This window comes from Chlorella variabilis (assembly GCF_000147415.1).
Source record: "Chlorella variabilis unplaced genomic scaffold CHLNCscaffold_11, whole genome shotgun sequence".
NCBI lineage: Eukaryota > Viridiplantae > Chlorophyta > Trebouxiophyceae > Chlorellales > Chlorellaceae > Chlorella > Chlorella variabilis.
In genome coordinates, this window is record NW_005435077.1 from 653,590 (window position 1) to 674,551 (window position 20,962).

At 69.0% G+C, this 20,962-nt stretch overlaps 7 protein-coding genes across 7 annotated transcripts in view; 2 read left to right on the forward strand and 5 right to left on the reverse strand.

Annotated features, from left to right (window-relative positions):
* Nucleotides 1-1,441, reverse strand: part of CHLNCDRAFT_134349 (hypothetical protein) — a gene marked incomplete at both ends in the record, with an annotated part of 8,309 nt that extends 6,868 nt beyond the window's left edge. Inside the window, 4 exons of the mRNA XM_005847381.1 lie at nucleotides 16-286; nucleotides 497-615; nucleotides 838-1,159; nucleotides 1,413-1,441. Coding sequence (XP_005847443.1) covers nucleotides 16-286; nucleotides 497-615; nucleotides 838-1,159; nucleotides 1,413-1,441 — 741 coding nt within the window. The remainder of the gene's footprint in view (nucleotides 1-15; nucleotides 287-496; nucleotides 616-837; nucleotides 1,160-1,412) is intronic.
* Nucleotides 1,442-4,321: 2,880 nt separating this feature from the next.
* CHLNCDRAFT_52541 (hypothetical protein) lies at nucleotides 4,322-7,722 on the forward strand (the record flags this gene model as incomplete). The annotated part of the gene is made up of 8 exons (XM_005847226.1): nucleotides 4,322-4,514; nucleotides 4,764-4,822; nucleotides 5,010-6,221; nucleotides 6,439-6,524; nucleotides 6,689-6,819; nucleotides 6,942-7,121; nucleotides 7,287-7,354; nucleotides 7,483-7,722. The coding sequence occupies 8 exons, from the start codon at nucleotides 4,322-4,324 to the stop codon at nucleotides 7,720-7,722; spliced, it is 2,169 nt and encodes a 722-aa protein (XP_005847288.1).
* A 1,127-nt stretch (nucleotides 7,723-8,849) lies between these two features.
* Nucleotides 8,850-9,697, reverse strand: CHLNCDRAFT_13708 (hypothetical protein; the record flags this gene model as incomplete). The annotated part of the gene is made up of 4 exons (XM_005847382.1): nucleotides 8,850-8,935; nucleotides 9,082-9,238; nucleotides 9,401-9,459; nucleotides 9,640-9,697. Coding segments are annotated over 4 exons (360 nt in total), but the record flags the coding sequence as incomplete, so codon positions are not given.
* Nucleotides 9,698-12,068: 2,371 nt separating this feature from the next.
* Nucleotides 12,069-13,213, reverse strand: CHLNCDRAFT_134353 (hypothetical protein; the record flags this gene model as incomplete). Its single annotated transcript, XM_005847383.1, has 4 exons — nucleotides 12,069-12,204; nucleotides 12,431-12,583; nucleotides 12,916-12,956; nucleotides 13,043-13,213. 4 exons carry the CDS (start codon nucleotides 13,211-13,213, stop codon nucleotides 12,069-12,071), a joined length of 501 nt encoding a protein of 166 aa, XP_005847445.1.
* Nucleotides 13,214-13,522: 309 nt separating this feature from the next.
* Nucleotides 13,523-15,132, reverse strand: CHLNCDRAFT_134354 (hypothetical protein; the record flags this gene model as incomplete). The annotated part of the gene is made up of 6 exons (XM_005847384.1): nucleotides 13,523-13,689; nucleotides 13,836-14,045; nucleotides 14,231-14,373; nucleotides 14,523-14,613; nucleotides 14,776-14,852; nucleotides 15,008-15,132. 6 exons carry the CDS (start codon nucleotides 15,130-15,132, stop codon nucleotides 13,523-13,525), a joined length of 813 nt encoding a protein of 270 aa, XP_005847446.1.
* Nucleotides 15,133-18,164: 3,032 nt separating this feature from the next.
* CHLNCDRAFT_134356 (expressed protein) lies at nucleotides 18,165-19,009 on the forward strand (the record flags this gene model as incomplete). The annotated part of the gene is made up of 2 exons (XM_005847227.1): nucleotides 18,165-18,224; nucleotides 18,425-19,009. The coding sequence occupies 2 exons, from the start codon at nucleotides 18,165-18,167 to the stop codon at nucleotides 19,007-19,009; spliced, it is 645 nt and encodes a 214-aa protein (XP_005847289.1).
* Nucleotides 19,010-19,956: 947 nt separating this feature from the next.
* The window catches only part of CHLNCDRAFT_134357 (expressed protein), a gene marked incomplete at both ends in the record, with an annotated part of 1,471 nt that continues 465 nt past the window's right edge, over nucleotides 19,957-20,962 (reverse strand). Inside the window, 2 exons of the mRNA XM_005847385.1 lie at nucleotides 19,957-20,614; nucleotides 20,806-20,939. Of these exons, the coding sequence (XP_005847447.1) occupies nucleotides 19,957-20,614; nucleotides 20,806-20,939 (792 nt within the window). The remainder of the gene's footprint in view (nucleotides 20,615-20,805; nucleotides 20,940-20,962) is intronic.

A 20,962-nucleotide genomic window follows, 5' to 3' on the forward strand; every position in this document is an offset into this window, starting at 1 on the left:
GCGCCCTCCCCACACGCCAGCCGCGCTCGCCTTGTTGATCTCGTGCGAGGTGCGGAAGCCGTCGAAGAAGTGCACGATGGGCACGCTGCCCGCCAGCGTGGCCAGGTGCGACACCAGGGCCAGGTCCTGCGCCTCCTGCACGCTGTGGCTGCTCAGCATGGTCCACCCCGTCGACCGCACCGCCATCACGTCCTGGTGGTCGCCAAAGATGGAGAGGGCGTGGCCCGCCAGCGCGCGCGCCGACACGTGCAGCACGCACGGCATCAGCTCGCCCGAAATCTTGTACCTGCGAGGGAGGCAGAGAGGCAGGCAGGGAGCCAAGGCAGGGGGTCAGAGGGTCGGCGGGAGGAGGAGCACCAGGAGTGGGCAGGGGGAGATCAGGGAAAAGGGGGCCGAGGGTGGGGGTGCTGCGGACGCTGTGGGCGCCACGCGGCATGCGAGGGGGAGCGGCCCTGATACTGCGGTGCTCTGAGGAGGCGGGCACGGCGCGGCTCACATGTTGGGGATCATGAGCAGCAGGCCCTGGGAGCAGGTGAAGGTGGTGGCCAGGGCGCCGGCGGCCAGCGCGCCGTGCAGCGCCCCCGCCACGCCCGCCTCAGACTCCATCTCCGTCACCTGCGGCGGGGTGGGGTGGGGGGGTGCAGGTGGGTGCAGCGCGATGAGCGTGCAATGCGGGCACGCCTGGGTATCCCCCATGCCGGGGCGTGGGGTGACATCTGGTGGTGCCAGGTCAAGCGAGGCGCCCCCCTGGGCTGTGATTGCTGTGCGCGCTCCCTCCTGGCTGGGCAGTCGCCGCCGTATGAGACAGCCGCATGCTCCCCCGCCACCTCCACGCACCGACATGACGTTGCCAAACAGGTTCTTGCGGCCCTCAATTGACCATTGGTCCACAAACTCGCCCATGGGGGTGGCGGGTGTGATGGGGTAGATGAAGGAGACGTCAGAGGTGGCGTAGGCGATGCGGGAGGTGGCCTCGTTGCCGTCCAGCGGCGCCTGCTTGCGGGCGGCCGCGGGCTTGGCGGCGGGCGGCTGCGCCAAGGGCGCGGGCGGTGGCGGCGCCGCCACCGCGTGCGGGCGCAGCAGGTCGCCGCGCGCGGGCTCCTTGTCCCTGCCGGGGCCCGCGGGGGCGGCCTGGCAGGTCACCGGCAGCGCGCCGCGGCTGCAGGGGTCGCACAGGGGGGTCGCACAGGCGAGAGCGGCGGTAAGTTGGGCAGGCAGCGGTTGCAGCGGCGGCGGCAAGGGCATGGGCTGCAGCAAGGTTGCGGCGGCGCTGGCCGCCACAGCACCCGACAGGCATGCCGGAGTCCCGGCAGAGGCCAGGCAGCCCGCGCAGCAAGGGTCGGCGCCGCTGGTCAGCGTCTCGGTGATCGGCCGAGCCGCGGGCTGTCGAGACCGCCCCCTGCTGCCCTCACTCACCGGGCGAAGCTGAGGGGTGCGGCATTGTGCGAGCTGCGACCCCTGAGCCTCTGGCAGGGGCCCGCCGCCGGAAGCGACAGGGCTGTCTGCAGACTCAAGCTCTGCATTTTACGGCTTGCCCGCTCTTTGGTGCGCCTGGGCGGCCAAGGTGCCAGACCAGGGGTGCTGCTTGTGCGAGGGACCAGCTGTCTGACCGGTCCGAACGATCTTGCGTGCACGAATGCTTGGAAATGAAGGAACGGGTGTGTGGATGGCGTTGAAACGGTAGGATGCTTCTGTTTTTTGTGGTTCTACCTAGGGTGGCGGTGGTTGGTAAAGTTGAAAGGTGACGTCGTCCGCCAGCAGGGCAGGTGGACTGCGACAAGGGGATCGTCTGGCCCTGCTGCAAGTTTCGTCGCGCTCCGCGTGCATGTCCGAATGGTGGGTTGCGGCCGACCCACGCTTGCAGTCATGGAAAACGAGATACTGCCTCCCTTTCGCAGCCGTCAGTGTTTACGCTAGCAAAGCAGATAAGGATGACGCATGGCTCGATAGAGCGCATCCCGGACGGCTGACTCAAGCATGCGGCCGTTCAGACTGCTGCCTGGGGGCTTCCGCGGCGGCAGTGCCGCCCCGTCCATATCCAGCAGCTCGCTTTGCATACAACAAATGCAAGCAGAACAATCAGATGGCGTGCAGACATGCCACCCCATCAACCGTGCTCACCCCACCAGCACCGCGCTGTTCACCTGCAGCCGATGCAGCAGCGGGAGGCGCTGGCGCAGCGCCGCCAGCTGGGCCTCGCCGGAGGCGGGCACGTGCGCCAGCTGCACCACGCGCAGCCGCCGTGCCCGCAGCAGCGGCGTGAGGTCGGGCAGCCCCTCGCCATCCAACAGCGCGCTGCTGCCGCTGCTGCCGCCGGGGGCCCGACGCCGCTCCCACTCCGCCACGCCCCAGCGGAGCTCGGTCAGGTGCTGCAGGTAGCTACCGCCGCCGCTGCCGCCGCTGGGAGCGCCGCCCTCGGCATCGCTGCTGGATCCCTCGTCCTCGCCTACGCCCTTGCTCTGCCTCAGCAGCCGCGCGCCGGCTGGTACCGGCAGGCGCAGCACGCCCGTGTGCAGCAGGTTGAGGGAGCGCAGGGGCAGGGCGGAGGCCAGCGGCGCGGGCAGCTCGCGCAGGGCCGAGCAGCCCTCGCAGCTGCAGGGCAAGCAGGGAGGCCGAGGCGTGGCGTGAGTAGGCGCGGGCGGGGCAGGGTCAGACTCAGAGGACCAGCAGGGAAGCGTCTATGCACCCGTATATACACCTGAGGGCTTGCAGGCGGGACAGGCGGGACAGGCTGGCGGGCAGCTGGCGGATAAAGTTGCGTTCCAGCACCAGGGCGGTGAGCGCCGAAAGGCGGGCGAGCTCCTCGGGCACGGCGCTGATCTGGCAGCCCGGCAGCGACAGCTCGCGCAGCGTGCCCGCCAGCCGCCCCACGTCTGCCGGCAGCCAGGCGCCTGCAGCGCACATGCCAGGCGTTCAGCTGTGACAGAGCGCGGCAGCCACAGGGAGGGCAAAAATGAAGGCAGCCCTGCGGCTGGGTGGCTCCCGGCTCTCACCGTCGGCAAAGTCGGCAAAGCGCAGGTGCAGGCGGGTGAGGGGCAGGTGCAGGAGGTCGGTGGGAATGCACTGCCAGTCGCAATCAGACACGGACAGGTCCTGCGAGAAGAGGCGTGTGGGGAGGTGGTGGCTTGGTGGTGTGGGCTGCTGGGAGGGGCACCGCCTCCTCACAGTGCTGACTAGATTGACAGCGCCTGCGCGGCACCCCAGCACCTCTCCAGGCCAGGGATCAGCCCGGCTGCCTCCAGCCCCAGCCTTCTTGCCACCCGCTGCCAGGTGGCCCACCTGCAGCGACTTGAGGCTGGCCAGCGCCTTGTGCTGCTCCAGGCCGCTGCTGCACTGCACGCTGAGCCTGGTGAGGGCAGTGCAGCCGTCCATAGAGCGAGGCAGCGCGTTGCCCCTGTGGAGGGGGCGTAGGCGGGCAGGTAACCGCGGTAAGTAGGCATACACGTATCGGATAGAGCTCCCACACGTTCTTGCCCATCCCAGAGCACACACGCGCGCGCGCGCGCACACACACACACACACACCACGATGCACACAGACCTGCCCCAGAAGTCAAGCTGCAGCTCGCGCAGGCGCACGCCGCGGGAGAGGAAGGCGGAGGTGGCTCGCCCGCTGTCGGTGCACACCAGGCGCAGCGCCTCCAGCTGCGGCGCAACGATCTCTGCAGCACATCGTGGGCAGGCAGGATGGGAGGCTAGGGTGTCGGCACAGGCGGGCAACATGCTGCGGCTGCAGGTGCAGGCAGGCCGGCAGCTGGGCTGCTGCCAGACCGCGCCCCACCTGCAACCGCCATTCTGAGGATCGCGGCCTGGCTGTCATCCTCCCACCGCTCGGCTGTGAGGGAGAGGCGCCTGCAGGGAGGGGCAAGCAAGTAGGCACGCAGTAGAGCAACACGCCAGCTGAGCGAGCGGAAGCTGCAGGCCTGTTGACGCCGGCAGCACCAAGCATGCAGCATGCGTGCAGGGGCCACACCTGATGCCGCTCCTGCGCAGCAGCCAGGCGGTGAAGGAGGCCCGCTGCTTGGCAAAGTCTGGGAACTCGCGGGTGCGCTGCAGGAGCAGCGCAGGCATCGATGGTGCGGGCGCAGTGAGCCAAGTTGGCGTGGTTTACTGCCGAGGCGTTGCGGCAAGCCCCCCTTGGGACAGCAGTCTTCACCTTGCAGAAGAGGGGCACCCTGTTGAGGTTAAGGTCTGCCAGCAGGTTGCTGCTGCCGTCAAGGGCCACGGCGCGCCACCAGGAGCAGACGGCGCACACGGTCCGGCACCTGCGCAGGGCGAGCGGCGCGCAACGGAAGGCGGCAGCAGGCAGCGCGTTACCGGGGATGGGCGCTGCAGTGGCGCCTTTCAGGGAGGCGCCTGGCGGGCAGCAGGTCGGCGCCGGCGGGGCGGAGCGGCAGCGCCTGCCCGGTCCCCGGCGCATGCGGCTGGTCTCCGGGAGGCTGCGTTCGAGTCGTGCATGGCCGCTGCACCTGTCAAAAATGGGCAGGAAGGAGAACGAGAGCGCCAAAACTTCACGTGGGGCATTGCCCCATTCCAGCAGTCCATCCATGCCTTCTATAGCGCTGCTAGACATGCCCCACAAAAGCAGCAAAAGCAAGCATCCGTGGGGCCATGGATCTCCAGCGTGCTGTGTGCTGGGCCCTCTGACCTGTGCATGCGCCTGGCTGCCGGATCTCTACGCTATTTCGACTGCTGTCTATTCAGCTCCTATCCAGTGTCCCCCCCACGCCAGCCCGCCTGGTCTCGGACCCACCTTCACTGCAGCAGCTCCCGGCTTCTGCAGCGACCTCGCTGGCCAGCCAGACTTGCCGCCGATCGCAGAGGTGAGTGCAGCTATTGGTGGCATATCCTGCCGGGTCCTGGCCGGGACTCGTGTTGGCGCGCTGTCGAGAAGTTTTTCGCGCCGCGCTGTGAGGCGTCTCCAGCCTCTCCTGCGCGCTCCTGTGCAAAGGATTCAAAGCCTGGATCCTGTGTGCAGCCCCCGTGACGGCCGCCCCGGTGTTGCTGCAGGGTGCCGCCGCCGCAAGACGCTGCTCGCGCACACAGCTGCCGGGCCACTGCAGCGTGGTGCCAGAGGGCAGAGGACGTTGCCCCGGCCTCCGCATGGACGTCACTAGCAGCGGGGAGCTGGAAAACATGCTCCCCATCAAGCGCAAGTCGCCTCAGGCTGGCAGCAGGCCCTCCCTGCCTTGCGGGCGCACTCCCGCTCCCTGCGGCACAGGCGCAGGCGCCCCTGCCAGCCCGCCGCCGCCCACTTTTGCCGGCGGGCGCCAGTACCAGCGCGCCTCGTGCGGTCCCACTTGCAGCAGCCCCGCCCTGGGCGGCTGGTGCACCCGCGTCGGCGGCAGCCACGACGGCGCCAGCGAGCGGGGATATGACGAAGAGGAGAGCCGGCTGATGGGAGAGGCGGCCCGCGGCAAGGCGCAGCGAGTGTGCTCCGGCGCGGGGGCAGAAGCGGCCGGCGCATGCGACGGCGGCGGCGAGGCAGCAGTGGCTGCGGCGGCGCCGCAGCTGCCGCTGGTCAGCAGCCTGCCGCCGGCGATGTATCGAAGCTACCACCTGGGCTGCTGCAGCCGCCTCAACAGCACGGCCTCTCTCACGGAGCTGGAGGCAGCGGGTGGCGCGGCGGCAGCAGGCGAGGCTGCGTTGCCAGTAGAGGCCGCTGTTCTGGCAGCCGCCACCGGCTGCGCCGCTGCTGCCGCTCCTGTCACGGTGTCGGCTGGCAGCAGCCCTCACAGCCCCTGGGCGGCAGAGACGCAGCAGGGCAGGCCACCTGCCTGCACCTGCGGGGCGTGCGGCATGCGGGCAGCGGCGGCGCCAGCCAGCAGCCAGCCGCCGCCGGAGGTCACGCAGCAGCTGCAGTGCCGGCACGCTAGGGCGGTTGCGGGCCCTCAGCAGCAGCAGCAGCAGCAGCAGCAGCAGCAGCACGGGTGGCAGCATAGTGGTGGAGGCGAGGCAGGGGGCGGCGCCTCAGACTGGGCAGAGGTGCCCGACGACATTCTGAAGCGGGTGCTGGAGCGGCTGGCGCCGTCCACGCTGCGCGTGCTGCGCCTGGTCTGCCGCGGCTGGGAGGCCGCTGCCAGCCGCCTGCTGCGCCACCTGCGCCCCTGCGAGGTGCTGGGCAAGCAGCTGGGGCGCCGCTTCCCCGCCCTGCACAGCCTGGACCTTTCTAATGCATCCATGGGGGTCGACTTCGCCTCACCCCGCATGCTGCGCCTGCAGGTGCGCCCGCGCGCACTGCGTGTGTCTGTGTGTGTGTGTTTTCTATTGTCGTTTGCTGCGGGGCTCTGCCTGCGCAGAGGTACCGCTGTGCAGTGCACAAGCTGCAGCTGCCCCGACCTAGCCGCCCGCCCGGAGCCAGCTGTCCCTGCTGCCCTGCCTGGGCGGCCACTCGACACCAGGCGACGGCCGGCTGGTTCCTGCCCCCTGCGTGCCGCAGTCGCTGCTGCGGGACGAGCACCTGGCTGAGCTGGCGGGGCTGTACCGCCTGGAGCAGCTCTCCCTGCGCGGCTGCAGCAGGCTGAGGTGAGGCACGCCCGCGGAGACACCCTCTGCTGACTGCTGGCAGTGTGGCAATGCCAGGCGGGGCCGGGCCCTAGGCTGTTCAGCCTTGGTCTGAAGGGCGCTGGCAGGAGGGCCTGGCTTGAGCGTGCTCACCCTGCTGCCCCTTCACCTGGTGCCCACCGCAGCGGGCGGGGCCTGTCTGAGCTGGGCCGCCTCAGCGCCTCCCTCACCATGCTCAACCTCAGCAACTGCGCGGGCATCACAGGCACGCACCCCGCCGGCTGGTGCTGCCGGCACTGCCTCTGGCTGCCAACCTGTCTTGTCTGCGTGCATCTCGGCTTGGCTCGCTGGCCGACCGGGTCCCACACCCACCCTCGCCGTGTGGCTGACGATGCCTGCCCCGCCCTGCACCTGGCCTCCTCCCCTCCCCTGCTGCAGACGAGTGTCTGGCGGCGCTGGCAGCCGCGGTGCCGCACCTGGCCACCCTCAACCTGCAGGGCTGCAGCCGCGTGGGCGACCGCGGCATTGCCCACCTGGCCGCCATGCCCGAGCTGCGCCACATCCTGCTGCCGGCGGGCGTGTCGGATGCCAGCATGCAGCTGCTGGCTGACATGCCAGGTGGGGCGCGACACGCGCGGCGCCGCGCCGGCGCCGGGCCAGCCTGCTGGCTAGCTTGTCCGCCCCCGCCGTTGCCCATGCCCCCGGCCTGCGGCCAGTGCCCACGCCACCGCAGGCCCACCACCACCCTGACCTATGCCCGCCCTGCCCTTGCCCGCTGTGCAGCACTGGAGCGAGTGGCACTGCGCTGCTGCACCCAGGTCACCACCGCAGGCGTCTACCTGCTGCTGCAGGTGAGTGCCCTCGGCTGGTTGGCTGCCTGGCGGGTTGTGGGCCCGCCGGGGCGCCAGCCACCAGGCAGGCGCCGCCCGCTGGCAGTGTCGCTCGCCTCACCGCCTGTGTGTGCCCTCCTGCGCTGCAGCGCCGCGGCCTGAAGCGAGTGGTGATCAGCAAGTGCCCGCTGGTGACGCTGGAGAGCCTGTGCGGCTCCCCGGGCGAGCCGCGGCTGAAGGTGGTGACAGAGGGAGCGGTGCCCACGGCAGCTGTGGCGGCCATGGCAGGCGGGGCGCTGGCGGCGGGCGGCGGCGGCGCGGCGGGCGGCGGCGGTGCGGCGGCGGGGCTGGCGGGGCAGGACATGCACCTGCTGGTGGCCGAGGTTTAGGCCCCTTGCAGCAGCTCAGCGCCATCGCAACAATTCCTTCAGTTCAATCCAGCATAACGCGGCCGCGGCCCTCATGAGGAGTTTCCCATCCCATGGTCCTGGGACCAGCAGCGCGCCCTTCCCTTCCCTTCCAGTCAGTCTCGCGGCCCTTGGGCCTTGTGTACTACGTAGCGCTCAGAACCCAGCACACTTAGCTCCAGGAACGAACCCTTGCTCTTCGCTGTCGTTGACAGCCACAGCCCAACACATACCTGCCCAGCACTTGGAATTAGAGACCTGTAAAGGCGTGACCTTGTGCCTGGAGAGCAGTTCCAAGCTGTGCCCCTTGGCGCAGGACAGGACAAGCATTGTGCCGATGCTGGCCTGGCTGGCTACCACCTCTCAATTCCTTCATCCGTGGGGAGGATGCAGTGGCAGGGTGCTTGGCTCCCGAGGGTTGGTCATTAACAGAGAGTAACTGAAGGGAGCGTCAAAAATTGTCGAGGCCGGTTGCCAGTCGGTGCAGCTGGCCCTCGAGGCAGTTCAGGGAAGCAGTCACTAACATGAATGTGTGAATCGGGCAGCGGGAGGTGTGGAGGCAGTGACAAGGTGTGAGCGGGAGAGGGCGACTGCGCAGCAGCGTAGCTTTGGACTGCTGTTAGGCCTGTGGCGGCAGCCGGTTGGTTGGCTGGCTGGCGGCGTCAGTGTAGGGTCACGAAGGGGGTACTCAATAGGGTGCTGCTCTCAGTCTCTCAAAGGCGGCCGCTGGCGGCGCTGCGTGTATGGCGGGGGGAGGGCGGCGGGCCTCGCAGCGTTGCCGTAGCCTCAGCTTTGGCATGCGTTCAGCGGGACCATGGCGGCGGGTACTGCAGAGGTGTCGGGACTGCCTGTCAGCGATTCTCTAGTACTTGATGAGTTCGTTGTAGACGTCCAGCTCAACCGCATGATAGTCCAGGTCTGCAGCCAGCCACAGGCGTGGCTGCTCAGGGGCTATTGGCGAGGGCAGCGGCGCGCCGTCTGCCCCTCGCGCAGCCAGCGCCGCCGGCTGGCATGCACAGGCAGCACGCTGCGCAAGGGAGGCCGGCAATGCACCACCACCACAAAAGCAGCAAGGTCGTAAACGCCGCGCGCGGCTGGTGGCGCGTACCGGAGCTGTACCGCTTGACCACGTGGCCGTACTTGTCGATCAGGAACTTGGCAAAGTTCCAGCGGATGTCCTCGCCCTCGGGGCGCCCTGCACAAGGCACCAGCGGCGGGGGCATGAGCGGCAGGCGAGGCGCACGCGCTGCGCGGAGGGGCGGCGCTGGCTTCAATGGGCAGCCCGGCGCGCGGCGCAGCGGGGTGCTGCTGCTCGCTGCCGTGTCATGCAACCTGCCGCACCTGGCTCTGGCGGCGAGTTGACCTTGAGCCAGGCGAAGATGGGGTGCTGCGAGGCGCCGTTGACCTCCACCTTGCTCATGAGCGGGAACTGGGAGCCGTAGTGGGTGCTCACAAACTGCTCAATCTCGGCGTGGGTGCCCGGCTCCTGCTGCCCAAACTGCAGCCGGAGCGAGGTTCAGCGCTCAGCAGGCAGGCATGAGCGGCAGGCACGAGGGCAGCGCTGGAAGAGCCAAGCGCAGGTGCCGGCGCGTGGCTTGCCAGGCAAGCGGGCGGGGTGGGCAGGCAGGCGTCGTGCCTGGTTGCAGGGGAAGGCCAGCACCTCCAGCCCAAAGTCCTTGTACCGCTGGTGTATGCGGGACAGGCCGCGGTAGTTGGCCTCTGCAGGCGGCGGCGGCGGTACACGGCGCAGCGGGCGGGCGAGGTGGGGCGGGATGCCAGCGAGGCGGGGGCACCACAGCGCAGCGATGCCAGGGCTCCATGGCACGGCACCCTGGACGCTCAGGGGGCCTCGGCCCCTGCTCTGGTCCTGCCCCAGCCCCGCCCTCCAGCACGGCTCACCCGTGTAGCCGCACTGCGAGGCCACATTCACTATCACCGTCACCCGCCCCATCAGGTCGGCGGTGTGCAGCACCTGGCCGTGGATGTCCACGGCTGCGGGGTGTGGGGGGGGTGGGAGGCGGGGGCGACAGGCAGGCGGGCACATCAGGGCGCCTGGCTCCTGTGCCGCGGCGGCGCGGCACGCCTCGCACAACCCGTGTACCGCCAGGGGAGCCAACTGTTGCATGCATGCGCCGCCGCGGGCGGGCCGTCCGGCACCCCGGCGCCACAAGCCCCCCCCCGGCGCCAAACCTCTTCCACAACCCCGACCCCCACCACCGGTCCTGCCCCGCCGGCCCTCACCCGACAGGTTTGCGGAGTAGAGGCTGGGCCCCTCGCGCCGCGGCATCGCCTGCTGCTCCGCGATGTGCGCCGCCACCGCCGCCGCCACGTCGGGATCGGGATGCAGCTGCGCCAGAGAGCCGGGGCCCCCCAGCTGCGCCTCCAGGTGGGGCAGCTCAGCCAGGTGCTGCGCCTCCAGCTGCGCCTGCTGCACCTGAGACGCGTCCGGCCCCGTGTCCGCCGCGCCGATGGCGTCCCAGGCCTCCACATCCGCAGAGTGGTGCACCGCCGGCTGCTGCTGCTGCTCCTGGGCGTCTTGCCGCTGCTGCTGCCCCGCCTGCTGCGCTAGCGTGGCCTCCGCCGCGGCCTTGGCCAGCGCGGCCGAGGCGGCGGTGGCGGCGTGACGCTCCTCCATGGCCGCCCGCCGGTCGTGGACGTCGTCGTGGAGGTGCAGGGCGCCGGCCTCGCTGCTGTGCACGTCGTGCACATCGCTGCCGCCGTGCAGGTGGTGGCGCTGCTGCTGGCGGTGCTGCTGCTTGTGGCGCAGCGCGCCGGCGCCGACGCCCGCGCCGACCGCAGCGCCATCATAGAAAGCGCCGTCGGCCAGGCCAAAGTCGTCCGGGCCGGTGGCCAGGCCGGGCCGCCCCACCCGCATCACTCCGTAGATCGAGCCCGCCAGCATGACGGTCACCAGCAGGTAGGTGAGCAGCCTGCATGATCGCGGGAGGGGGGTGCGGGCGGTCGGGGCGGGCAGCCGGGGCGCGGGCAGAGCAATAATGGAGAGAGGAGCCCGGACGGTGCGGCTGCGGCATCGACCGTGGTGCTCAACATGCCACCCATCCTGAAGCCATCCGATGCCCATGACGCCGGTGGCGCGCTCACCGTTGCACGGCGGCAGACTGGCCGCTGGCTTTGCGGCGCCCAAACAGGCGCGACTCGTGGCGGGGGAAGGTGCAGGAGGTGGTGACGGGCAGCAGCCCGCTCGATCTCGAGCGCAGCATCAGGGCGGGGTTCATGTACGCGCGAGCGCCGCACGCCGCCTGCGCACTCCCTGCCGCAGCCACGAGAGCTGCGCGGAGGGCCGGCCGCCGGCCTTACGTCGCCGCCGCCGCCCGCCCGCCTGCGCGGCCGCTGCCGCCCACCGCCTCTGCGTTGGCACCCGCCTTCTTCGTTCGGAGAACCCCACCTGCACACAGTTGCAGCCACAGGAGGCGGGGCAGAGGGCCCAAGGTGACGATGCCGTTCAAGTCTGTGCAGGCGGTGGTTGGCAGCTGCCAACCCATCAGCAGTGAGCTTGCATCGACGGAAGAGCAATGCCATCACGATGCCGCCGATGAGCGCAGCTGCAAGCCGCTACAGGCAGCCCAGGCAGAAGGGTGACATCGCTCTGAGACAGAGGGTGCAGGGCACACCTTGCGAGGCTCCTGGGCGAATGGGGCAGGTCAGTCCCGTGGTGGGTTGCTGGAAGTGGGGTCCACCGGCGCTGGGCTTCAGTTGCAGCCGCCTTGCGCCCAGCCTCCAAAGGGGTGAGCGCGATTGTGTGGACTGAAATGGTGCCGCGGAGAGCTCTGTTCGCTCAATGAATGGAGACAGAGCCGCATAGGGAGGGGCAGATGCAGGTCCTGCACCAGCCACAGCACAGCGCGCCGTCCATGCTGTCGGCGGTGTTGTTGTATCAAGAGCTTCTTTTAAAAGGACGACCCTTTTCATGTGGCCATTGTTCCAGCAAACGTGATCTGCTGCTCATGCAATCATCACAAGCAAGTATCTCACCAACCTCGCAGCCCTGAAGCTGCCGCTCGGTGTCGGGAAAACGCGGCACGATGCTCCTGCCACCCTGCATCCCTGAGTGTGCTAAGGAGTGCAGGAGCCCCAGCTGCCTAGACCAAAACTCCAGAGACAGCCATTTACAGCAAAGGGAGGAGAGGGAGCAGAAAACTGTGCGCCGCAGGCTGCATGCGGGCGGCGGAAAACAGCAGCGAAACAAAGACGTACTCGTGCCGGGCGCAGAGCCGCGAGGGGCCTGGCGGGTTGCATGGGAATGGGTGGGGGCTATGCTGGGAGAGGGGGCTGGGGAATGCGGGGGCTGGGGGCCGCATAAATGCGCCTCACACTCGGAAGGTCATGTGCCGCAGGATGTTGAGTTCGGCGCCGGCCTGGGGCGTGCTGAGGTACTTCTGCACCGCCTGGCCCGCGGTGGGGGCGGCGGTGTAGGTGTACAGCACATAGATGCCCTCGGTGAACCTGCGGCACCGAGGAAAGCGCGGCGGGGCGCGGGGAGGGCGGTGAGAGCGCAGGCAGGCGCCAGACCACCCAGCGGCATCCAGGGTGCGAAGGGCGAGCCCCGACGCGGGCGCCACAGCCCGAGGCCTTTCCCCAACAACGCACGGCCTGCCGCGCATGCCGCTGCGCGGGCTGCAGCCCCCCGCACACCGTCCCAGCCCTGCCCTGCCACCGCTGCGCGTCTCACCTCTTGATGGGGTAGGCCAGCCGCTGCCTGCCGCGCACCATGTCACTGAGCTGGCTGGCGCCCTGCTTCTGCAGGAAGGCCTGGAACTTGGCCAGCTCCTGGTCCCGCTCCTCGTCAGCCATGGTGGGGCGCAGCACAATCATCGTCTCGTAGCTGCGGGCAGTGGGTGAGGAAGGCAGGGTGAGGAAGGGGGCGAGGGCGGGATGAGCGGGGTGGCGCGGGTGCGCGGGTAGGAGGGCAAGGGGATTTCGGCCAGGGCGCCGCCGGCCACACCATCAGCAGTCGTGCAGCAGTGGCAGATGCGCGGCAGCAGCGCTGCACGTGCTCGATCTGCCAACGGATGGTGTGTGCGTGGCCGCGCAAGCGTGGTGCGGCAACTGGCAGGCGGCGGCCGACCAGGATGGCAGCAGCAGCTGCAGTGCGCATGCAGAGCTGGCAAGCACAGCAGCAGCCAATGTGCTGTGCGCGCAGCAGCCAGGACTCACGTGCACTGCGCAGTGGGAGCCGCCGCCTCTGCCGCCGCCGCCTGCACCGCAGCAGCGCCCGACCGGAAAACGGGTCAGTGCCATGCCTCGCCAGCCGCCTCCCCTGCTTCTGCATCCCTCAACGCACCTTTACCACGCTGCTGCGCTGAGCCACCTTGCTGCTGCCTGCTGCCGTGAATGCCGTGCGGCGGGCTGCTGCCAGGCGGGGCGCCGCCAGGCTGCTGGCCTTGCGGGACGCCGCTGCGCTGCTGGTGCGGCCCGCACAGGCCGCCTGCGCGAGCTGGGCGATGGCGGACATGGCTTTGCTGCTGCCTCCACTCCCGGCCGCCGCTGCGCTCCTCAATTGACAGAGGGGAGGTGTTGGACAGTCGTGAGCGTGGCGATGGGCACAATGGGCCACCCCTTTTGGTGCCTCGCCAGCAGGACGCCCAGGGTCGGGAGCTGCATGCATTGTGGCCCGACACGCCGCGCGCCAAACGCACATTGTGTTACAACTGTGAAATCCGTGCATCAAGTCAGTGCGGAGGGGCAGTGCAAGCGGGCATAGCGGCCACCCCGCCGCCCCCGCCGCCCTCGACACGCAAGGCACCCCGGCCGCCAACGGCGATCAGTTGATGAGGGCTCGCAGCGTGATGTGCAGCGAGGCGTTGCTGAACCAGGCGTACATTTCGGGCAGCGCGACATCCACCCGCCGCCGGAAGTGCTCCACCGCCGCCAGCAGCGCCCGTCGGTCTTCCAGCTCCCGCACGCCACGCACCCGCAGCCCTGGCCGTGCTGCCGCAGGGCAGGAAGGGACAGGCAGGGGCTGGCCAGTTGGCACAAGGAGGTCTAAATATGACGCCGGCCTGCCAGCCACTGCATCAGAAACGGCGGCAGCCTCCAGCAGCAGCTCTCCCTACACCTCAGCCGTTTGCCCTCACCTGCGTGCGCCGCCGCCTCATCCGCCTCGCCGTGCGCCCACAGCTCCAGCGGGTGCATCAGCGTGGCCCCCAGGTGCCGCCCCCGGTAGTGCGCCTCGCGGTTGCCGTCCCGGCTGGCCTCAAACCAATAGTTTGGTGCTTCGGGCTCAGCCAAGATGCCTGTCACCCGCGCCCGCTCCTGGGCAGAGGGCTGCACCGCGTCCACTCCGCCTGCACCACCACGGCCCAGGAATGCCAGGGATGGATGCAGCACATGGCCCATGCGTCTGCTGCAGGGTGGCAGGCTTCCCGCTCGGCGCCAAGGGCGCGCTGGTGGCTCCTCCAGGGCTTGCTGCTGCCAAGCGCACGCTGGCAGCTGGGTCTGTTGCTGCTGCTAGGCATCCTGCGCTCCCCACCTTGGAACACCACGTGCTGGCAGCTGAGCAGGCGCTCCAGCGAGCGGCATTCAAACAGCGCCACAGAGGCGGAGTCCACCGACAGCTTCAGGCCCTCGGCGCCGCCGACCCCTTGCTGCTGCTCAAAGCCGGCGCTTTCCTCTCTGCACCAGGCAGGATGGACCACCCTCCTTCAGGAGAACCTTTGGTGCGGCTCGAGCCAGGAACACTGGCTTCGCAACACAACACCCGCTGGAAGCGCTACTCTCCCGCGAAGGCACCCAGGCTTGTCTCGCCACCCCCTCTACCTCACTTGCAGATCTGGCACAGCACGGCCAGCTGGTCCGGCGTCAGGCGCTTGCCATCCCGTAGGCAACCTAGCGAGGTCTTGGGCCACTTGCTGCCTGCAGGCACGGCGAAACGGACAGAGCAGAGCGGCAGGTGTTGTGCCAGCCAGTCCAGCAGCGCCCAGAAACGGGCAGACAGGGCAGTGGCGGCGACTGCTCAAGGGCTCCATTCTGCCAGCCAGCATGCTTCCCACCAATTGCTACCAAACCGCACATTACCTGGATTCTCAGGTGGCAGCGAGGGGTGAGCCGCCGTGATGCGCTGCTTGAGGTCAACTAATGACTCTGTAAACCCGCTGCAGAAATGCAGAGGGCCAGGCAGGCCAGGCTAAAGCATTGGCAGCCCCTGGAGCGTCAGCCGGCCACGAGGAGCTCGCAGCGCAGCAACAGGACTGCCACAAGCACTGCATGCAATACGCGCCTGTATGCGAGCGTCAGGACTCCTTGCCACGACACAAAGAAGGCAGCCGGCTCCAGGAAGGAGGTGGGCGTCTGCTCAAGCTCCGCGACCAGCGGCGGCAGCGTTGCGGCGCTGCCGGCGACAGCCGCTGGCGGCGCTGCAAGCTGGGCAGCCATTTCAGCGCAACGTGTTCCTGAACCTTTCTCGATTATTCGGTCGGAGCAGGTCTAGTTGTTCAGCCACGCGCCTTCTACCAGAAATCAGTCGTGGTTCCGAGGCAGCGATGGTGGGCGGTGGGCAGCAGGGTGTTGTTTAGGCGTGATCAATTATGCTTCGGTCCAGAAAGCCGTGTTTGCGATGGCGCCAGCCCCCGACATTTCCCTGCATTTCTCCAGCTTCGCCAGGCGGGCACAGCAGCGGGTGGGTGTAGCAAGTCCCTGGAAGATGATCCCTCTCTGCACCCCGGTGAAAAATTGATACAAGCAACCCTGGTCATACCAGTAGGCGCGGGACACTGGTGTGTAGGTTCCAGGCTGCCAGCCGCCACATGGCGGGTTGCGGCACGGTCGGCCCCACGGCCGCACGGTGCCAGCAGAGTGGATCGGTTGTGCGCTCGGGCTGCGGCTGGGTGTGCATGACATCTTCAATTGGATTTATTCATTGGGGGCTCGCACCTTTTCAACCAGATGGGCAAAGTCCGGCCGGGACGCCAATGCGCCGCTGGCACGCCACCTCAGCTTTGGGCGATCGCCAAAACCGGCCCCTGGCACCTCATCCCCACGCCACACACCATGCTGATCGGCCAGAAGGGTGTCAAGTACGGCCTGCAGGTGCGGGGGTCCGCCGGCGCCAAGCCAGCCGGCGCCAAGCCCGCCCCCGCCAAGAAGCGCTGCGTGTTTGGCGAAGACGACTCTGATGAAGATGCGGAGGACAACGTGGAGCAGCAGATTGCGAGGCAGGCGGCTCGGAAGCAATCGGACAAGAAGGTGTGGACTCAGGGCGCGCTGCTGGCCTCCGCTGGCTATGCAGAAACGGCGGGAGGTCGTGGGAGCATGCCGCGAGGACCCCGTGGCTGCTGCCGCTTGGCGGCTGCCGCAGCCCGCCGCCGCCACCGACCTGCCGCCACCGCACCGCCACCGCCTCCTGCTGCGCAGGTGGCTGAGGTGCATGCTGCTGCACTGGCCGAGGATGCCTCCATCTTTGATTATGACAGCCACTACGACAGCATCCAAGAGGTGCGGTTGGCTCAGAGCTGCCACGCTGCTTGGCTCTGCGCTCAGCCTCCTCTCTGCAGCGGTTGGCGCGTTAAATGTGGGTCGAGCGCCCCACCCCACATCAATGCCAACCGTCTAGCGCCCCTCCCCCCTTGCAGGCCCGCGCAGAGCCCAGGAAGCAGGAGAAGCTGCAGCGCCAGTCGCGGTACATCGCGGGGCTGCTCGGTACGCTCAGCTGCGGCCTGGCCCAGCCCGCTGCGGTGCAGGCTTGTCCGCTGCTGTACGGCGCGTGCTTGGCACGCGCTGGGGCTCGTCCTTGTGTCTGGCGCCTTGTGGCGGGCCCAAGCGCTGCTGTGCTGCTGCGCCTGCGCCAGCGATCGCCACTCCGCCCGCCACCCCGCCGCTGTCCGCCTGGGTGCAGAGAAGGCGGAGGAGCGCAAGCAGGAGCAGGACATCCTCTATGAGCGCCAGCTGGCCAAGGAGCGCGTGGCAGGTGAGGGCGCCGCCCGCTGCATGCCTCCCACCGTGCCGCTCTCGCTGCGGGCCGCCGTATCCGGTGCCGCTGTGCTGCCCCTTCCGCCCCACGCGGTGCGCCCTCACCTCGCTGCTCCCCCGCTGCGCCTGCCTGCCCCTCCTGCTCCACGTGCAAGCAGAGGATCACCTGTTTGGGGACAAGGAGAAGTTTGTGACGGCGGCGTACCGTGCCAAGCTGGCGGAGCGGCAGGCGTGGCAGGAGGAGCAGAAGCGCAAGTGGGTGGCCCCGCCCCGCCGTCGCCCTGCGCCGCGCTGCTTCCGCAGGCTGGCCAGCCCGGTGGCTGCAGCGAGGGGCAGCAGGCTGTGCCCGCCTGTTCGCTGGTCGCATGTCAGGCAGGCTGCATGCGGGCCCCAGGTGCATGCACAACCGGCGGCCCACAACCGACGGCCGCGCCGCGTGCCCTGTCGCCCTCTGTGTGCAGGAAGGCGGAGGAGGAGGCGAATGCGGTGGAGAAGCGGGGTCACATGGGCGACTTCTACCGCAACCTGCTGCGCTCAAACGTGGCCTTTGGCAGCAAGGCGGCGGCAGACGGCAAGGAGGCGGAGAAGGCTGCGGCGGCTGCGGCGGCGGGGGGCGAACAGCGGCAGCCCGGGCCTGGGGGGGCTGCTGCGGCTGCCCAGCAGGAGGGCCAGGGCCAGCGGCGAGCCGTGGAGCCAGGGCAGGCGCAGCGCGAGCAGGAGGAGGCGATGGCGGCGGAGGCGGCGAAGCAGCGGGCCCAGCGTGGGGCTGCCCCCGCGGCAGCGGCGCCGGCAGCAGAGCAGCAGCAGCAGCAGGCGGGCCCTCCTGTTGTGCCTGCCGGCGCGGCGGCGAGCGGGAGCGCGGCAGCAGAAGAGGGTGTGCCGCCTGCAGGGGCTGGCGCTGCCGAGGAGACCGCGCCAGCGACGGAAGCCGTTCAGCGGCGGAACAAGGATGATGCTGTGGCGGCGGCGCGGGAGCGTTACCTGGCGCGCAAGCGCCAGAAGACGGGCTGAGGCCGGCCTGCTGTTGTGCGGCGGCGTGCGGCGGCGCGGTACTCGCCGCATGCATGATTTCATGGTATCACCACCATTGCCTTTCGTAACATGCACTGAGGCACACTGTATGCAAACAGTTGAGGTTCAAAGCAGGGTTAAAGCAGGATGGCAACTTGAGCTCACACCCCTGGAGCTGTGGTGTCCCGCACGGCCTCACGAACAGGCGCCTCGTCCAGCCCTTTGAGCATGCCATGCCCATGAGATCAAGGACAGCCAAGGAATGCCTGGGTATCCCCACAGAATGGTGCACCTGAAAACCTGCCAAGTCACGCGGTACTGTGTGGCGATGGCTAATCCCCAGAGGAAGCCTCCCCCGCAAGTAAAATAGAGCGCTGAACGGGCTGCCCGTGGTCTCCTGCCACCAAATACTTAAACCACAAGTGCAGACACACTGAGAGGACTTGAGGGAGCGAATTCCGCCCCGCGCGGGCTCCCGCTCCACGCACATGGCCTCACAGCCAGCACCTAGCGATGGGGGGCAGCTGGAGTGCGGAGAGAAGTGCGAGGTGCGTTCATGCCGGCCAAACCCCGATGCGCTGTCCTCCCCTCAACCCCGGGGCTTGCACGCCACTGGCATGCTACCTGAGGTGCCCCCCGGGGCGCTGGAGCGCCTGGGAGGCCTCTCGCCGCTAGCGTGGGCCTCACCTGGGTGGAAGCTATGCCAACCCCATGACCACCAGCTGCCTCCTCTCCCTTGCAAGCGCAGGTGGCCATCTCCATAGCCGTGGTGGCGGAGCTGCGGCGCCTGCCCTCCGCCCGCGCCTTCCCTGCTAAGCGCCACCGTGGCTTCGGCTTTGTCTCGGGCGGCGCTGGTACCCTCCCCGCCTGCGGCTGCAGCAAGCTCGCCGCGCAGGCGGCTCTAGACCCCACCGCCTTCCTGCTGGCCGAGGCGGCCAGCCAGCTGTCGCACCTGGTCAAGCAGCACGTGCAGCGGCGCATGCTGCGCACGGGGCGGCGCCCTGGGGGCGCCTCGCGCCTCGCCGACGACAGCGACACCAGCGGCAGCAGCTCGGATGAGGACGTCACGGAGGCGGCGCCGCGGCGGCGGCTCCTGCTGGGCGACGAACCCAGCCAGCTGTGCAGCAGCATGGGCGCCGCCGACAGCACCAGCGTCGCCTCCACCTCTGTCGGCGGCGGCGCCGGCAGCACCAGCCTGCCCGACAGCGGGCAGGTGTCGCTGGGCGCCAAGCGCGTGCGCATGCAGCGCCAGTACGCAATCGACCTGGCGGGGCAGTGCCTGCTGGGCGGGGAGCGCCTGCCGCTGCCGCCGCCGCCCGGACCGGCCAACTAGGCGGCCGGCGTGCCCGCCCAGCCCTTCGCGTCGAGAGAGGCGCTGCTCGGTGCAGCGCGGCATGCATCACCAGCGCAGCTCTTCAGCCCTGACCCAGCCTATACCAGTGCGCCAAGTCCGCTGCGCCTTGCTAGCGGCGGCCTCGCCGCGGGCTGTGCTCCCCATGCCTACTTTATTCTCGCCCTAACATGCTGTTGCTCCTAGGCTATTGGTCCCCCACCGTTTCCTCCCCTCGATCCCCGTCCCGGCCCGCACCGTACCCAACAGGCCCCAACACACGATTCACTATTGAGCATTGCGTCAGCAGGCAGCCCTCCGTGCACCCCGTGCTTGCTGCCTCCCCCTCCCTGCCGTTGCCCCTTCACCTGTGTCTGCCCCGCCACTCCCAACCAACCCCATGCATCGCACACTGATTGCTTCAGCAGAGAGCCATGATTCATTTTGTTTTTCCTCCTAGGCAGAAAACGTAGAGATAGGACCCTCCCTGCCCATACGCAAGCTGCTCCCCCCCAGCACACTCCCCTGTTCATGCCTGCCCACCCACACATTACGCGTGCATGCGTCTCCCACTGTTTTTTGCCTTCTACCTCTGGCCATTTTCCTCGCCATGTCGCATCCCTGCCAGAGTCCCTGCTCACCACACCCATCACCTGCACTACTCACCCCGTCAACGCCACCAGTACCCCTCTTCTCGCTTGTTCCTCTTATCTTTGGCCGCCTGCACAGGTGCCGCTCGTCTCTTGAACATGAGCTGCTGCCCTGTGCCTCCTTCTCATTTCACGTTCACGCCAGCAATCAAAGCTGCCCAAGCCTGTGCACTCCCAAGCCCTCGTCTGTCCGCCTTTTGTGTCACAGCTTTGTAAGGCCAACCGACGCGCTCTGGCAGCACACGCGTGCCGACAGCAGCGGAGCTGGAACGCAGGGCAGGCAGCAGGCTGCCCTGCGCCTCAAATCTCCTCCTGCTCTGGCTCGCTGGCGGCGCCGCCGCCGCCGTCGCTGCCGCCGCCTCCATCGTCGCCGCTGCTGCTGTCGTCTGGCGGTGGCTCGGGTGAGGCATCAAAACCGAAGAACAGGCGTTCATCCTCAGTCATGTCAGTGTGGTGCATGGCAGGCGCGGCAGCCAGCAGCGGCTGCTGCGCCGCCGCCTGCCGCTGGCCCGCCGCGCCACGCTGCGCCGTCGGCTCCGCCGCTGCCCGCTCCTCTTCCTGCGCCTCCTCCTCCTCCTCCTCCTCCTCTTCCTCGCCGTTGCTTGCTGCTGCCGCCGCGTCCGCTGCACCATGTTCGGCTGCCGCCTCCTCGCCCGCCTCCTCCTCCTCCTTTTCCCAGCCCTCCTCCTCCAGGGCCCTCAGCAGCTCATCTTCCAACAGCATCGAGCTGGCACCCTCTATGGGCGGCCCGGCTGCGCCGCCGCCGCCGCCCGCTCCCGCCGCCGGCGGCTGAGCCTCCTCCAGCGCGGCAGCCACCCCCAGCCCGGCTGCCACCTCCTCCAGCGATGCCGCCCCCGCAGCGAGCGCCTCCTCTGCAGGCGGCGCCTGGGCCGCTGCCGCCGGCTGCGGGGTGGCCCCCAGGCTGGCGCCGCCCGCCCGCGCCGTGGCCGAGATGTGCCTGCAGCGCCGCGGGGCAGCAGCGGCGGGCACGCAGTGGAGCGTCAGGCCCAGCAGCAAAGCCTGTGCGATGCGCGCTGCAAGCAGCACCAGCTGGCGAGCAGGCCATGGTGCCGCAGCAGGCACAGGCGCCCAGCACCCCATGCATCCCCATGCATCCCCATGCAAGCAAGCCGCGGCCGCCGCCCTCACCTCAGGTTCTTCACAGCTGCCCCCAGCAGCTCCAGGCGGAAGGAGGCGCCGTCAAAGAGCGCCACGCAGTCCAGCCCGTCCCTGCTGGGCTCGTACTTGCCGGCAAAGGCGGCGTCGCCCATGCGGAGGCTGACCTGCCGGGGGGGGGGGGGGGGGA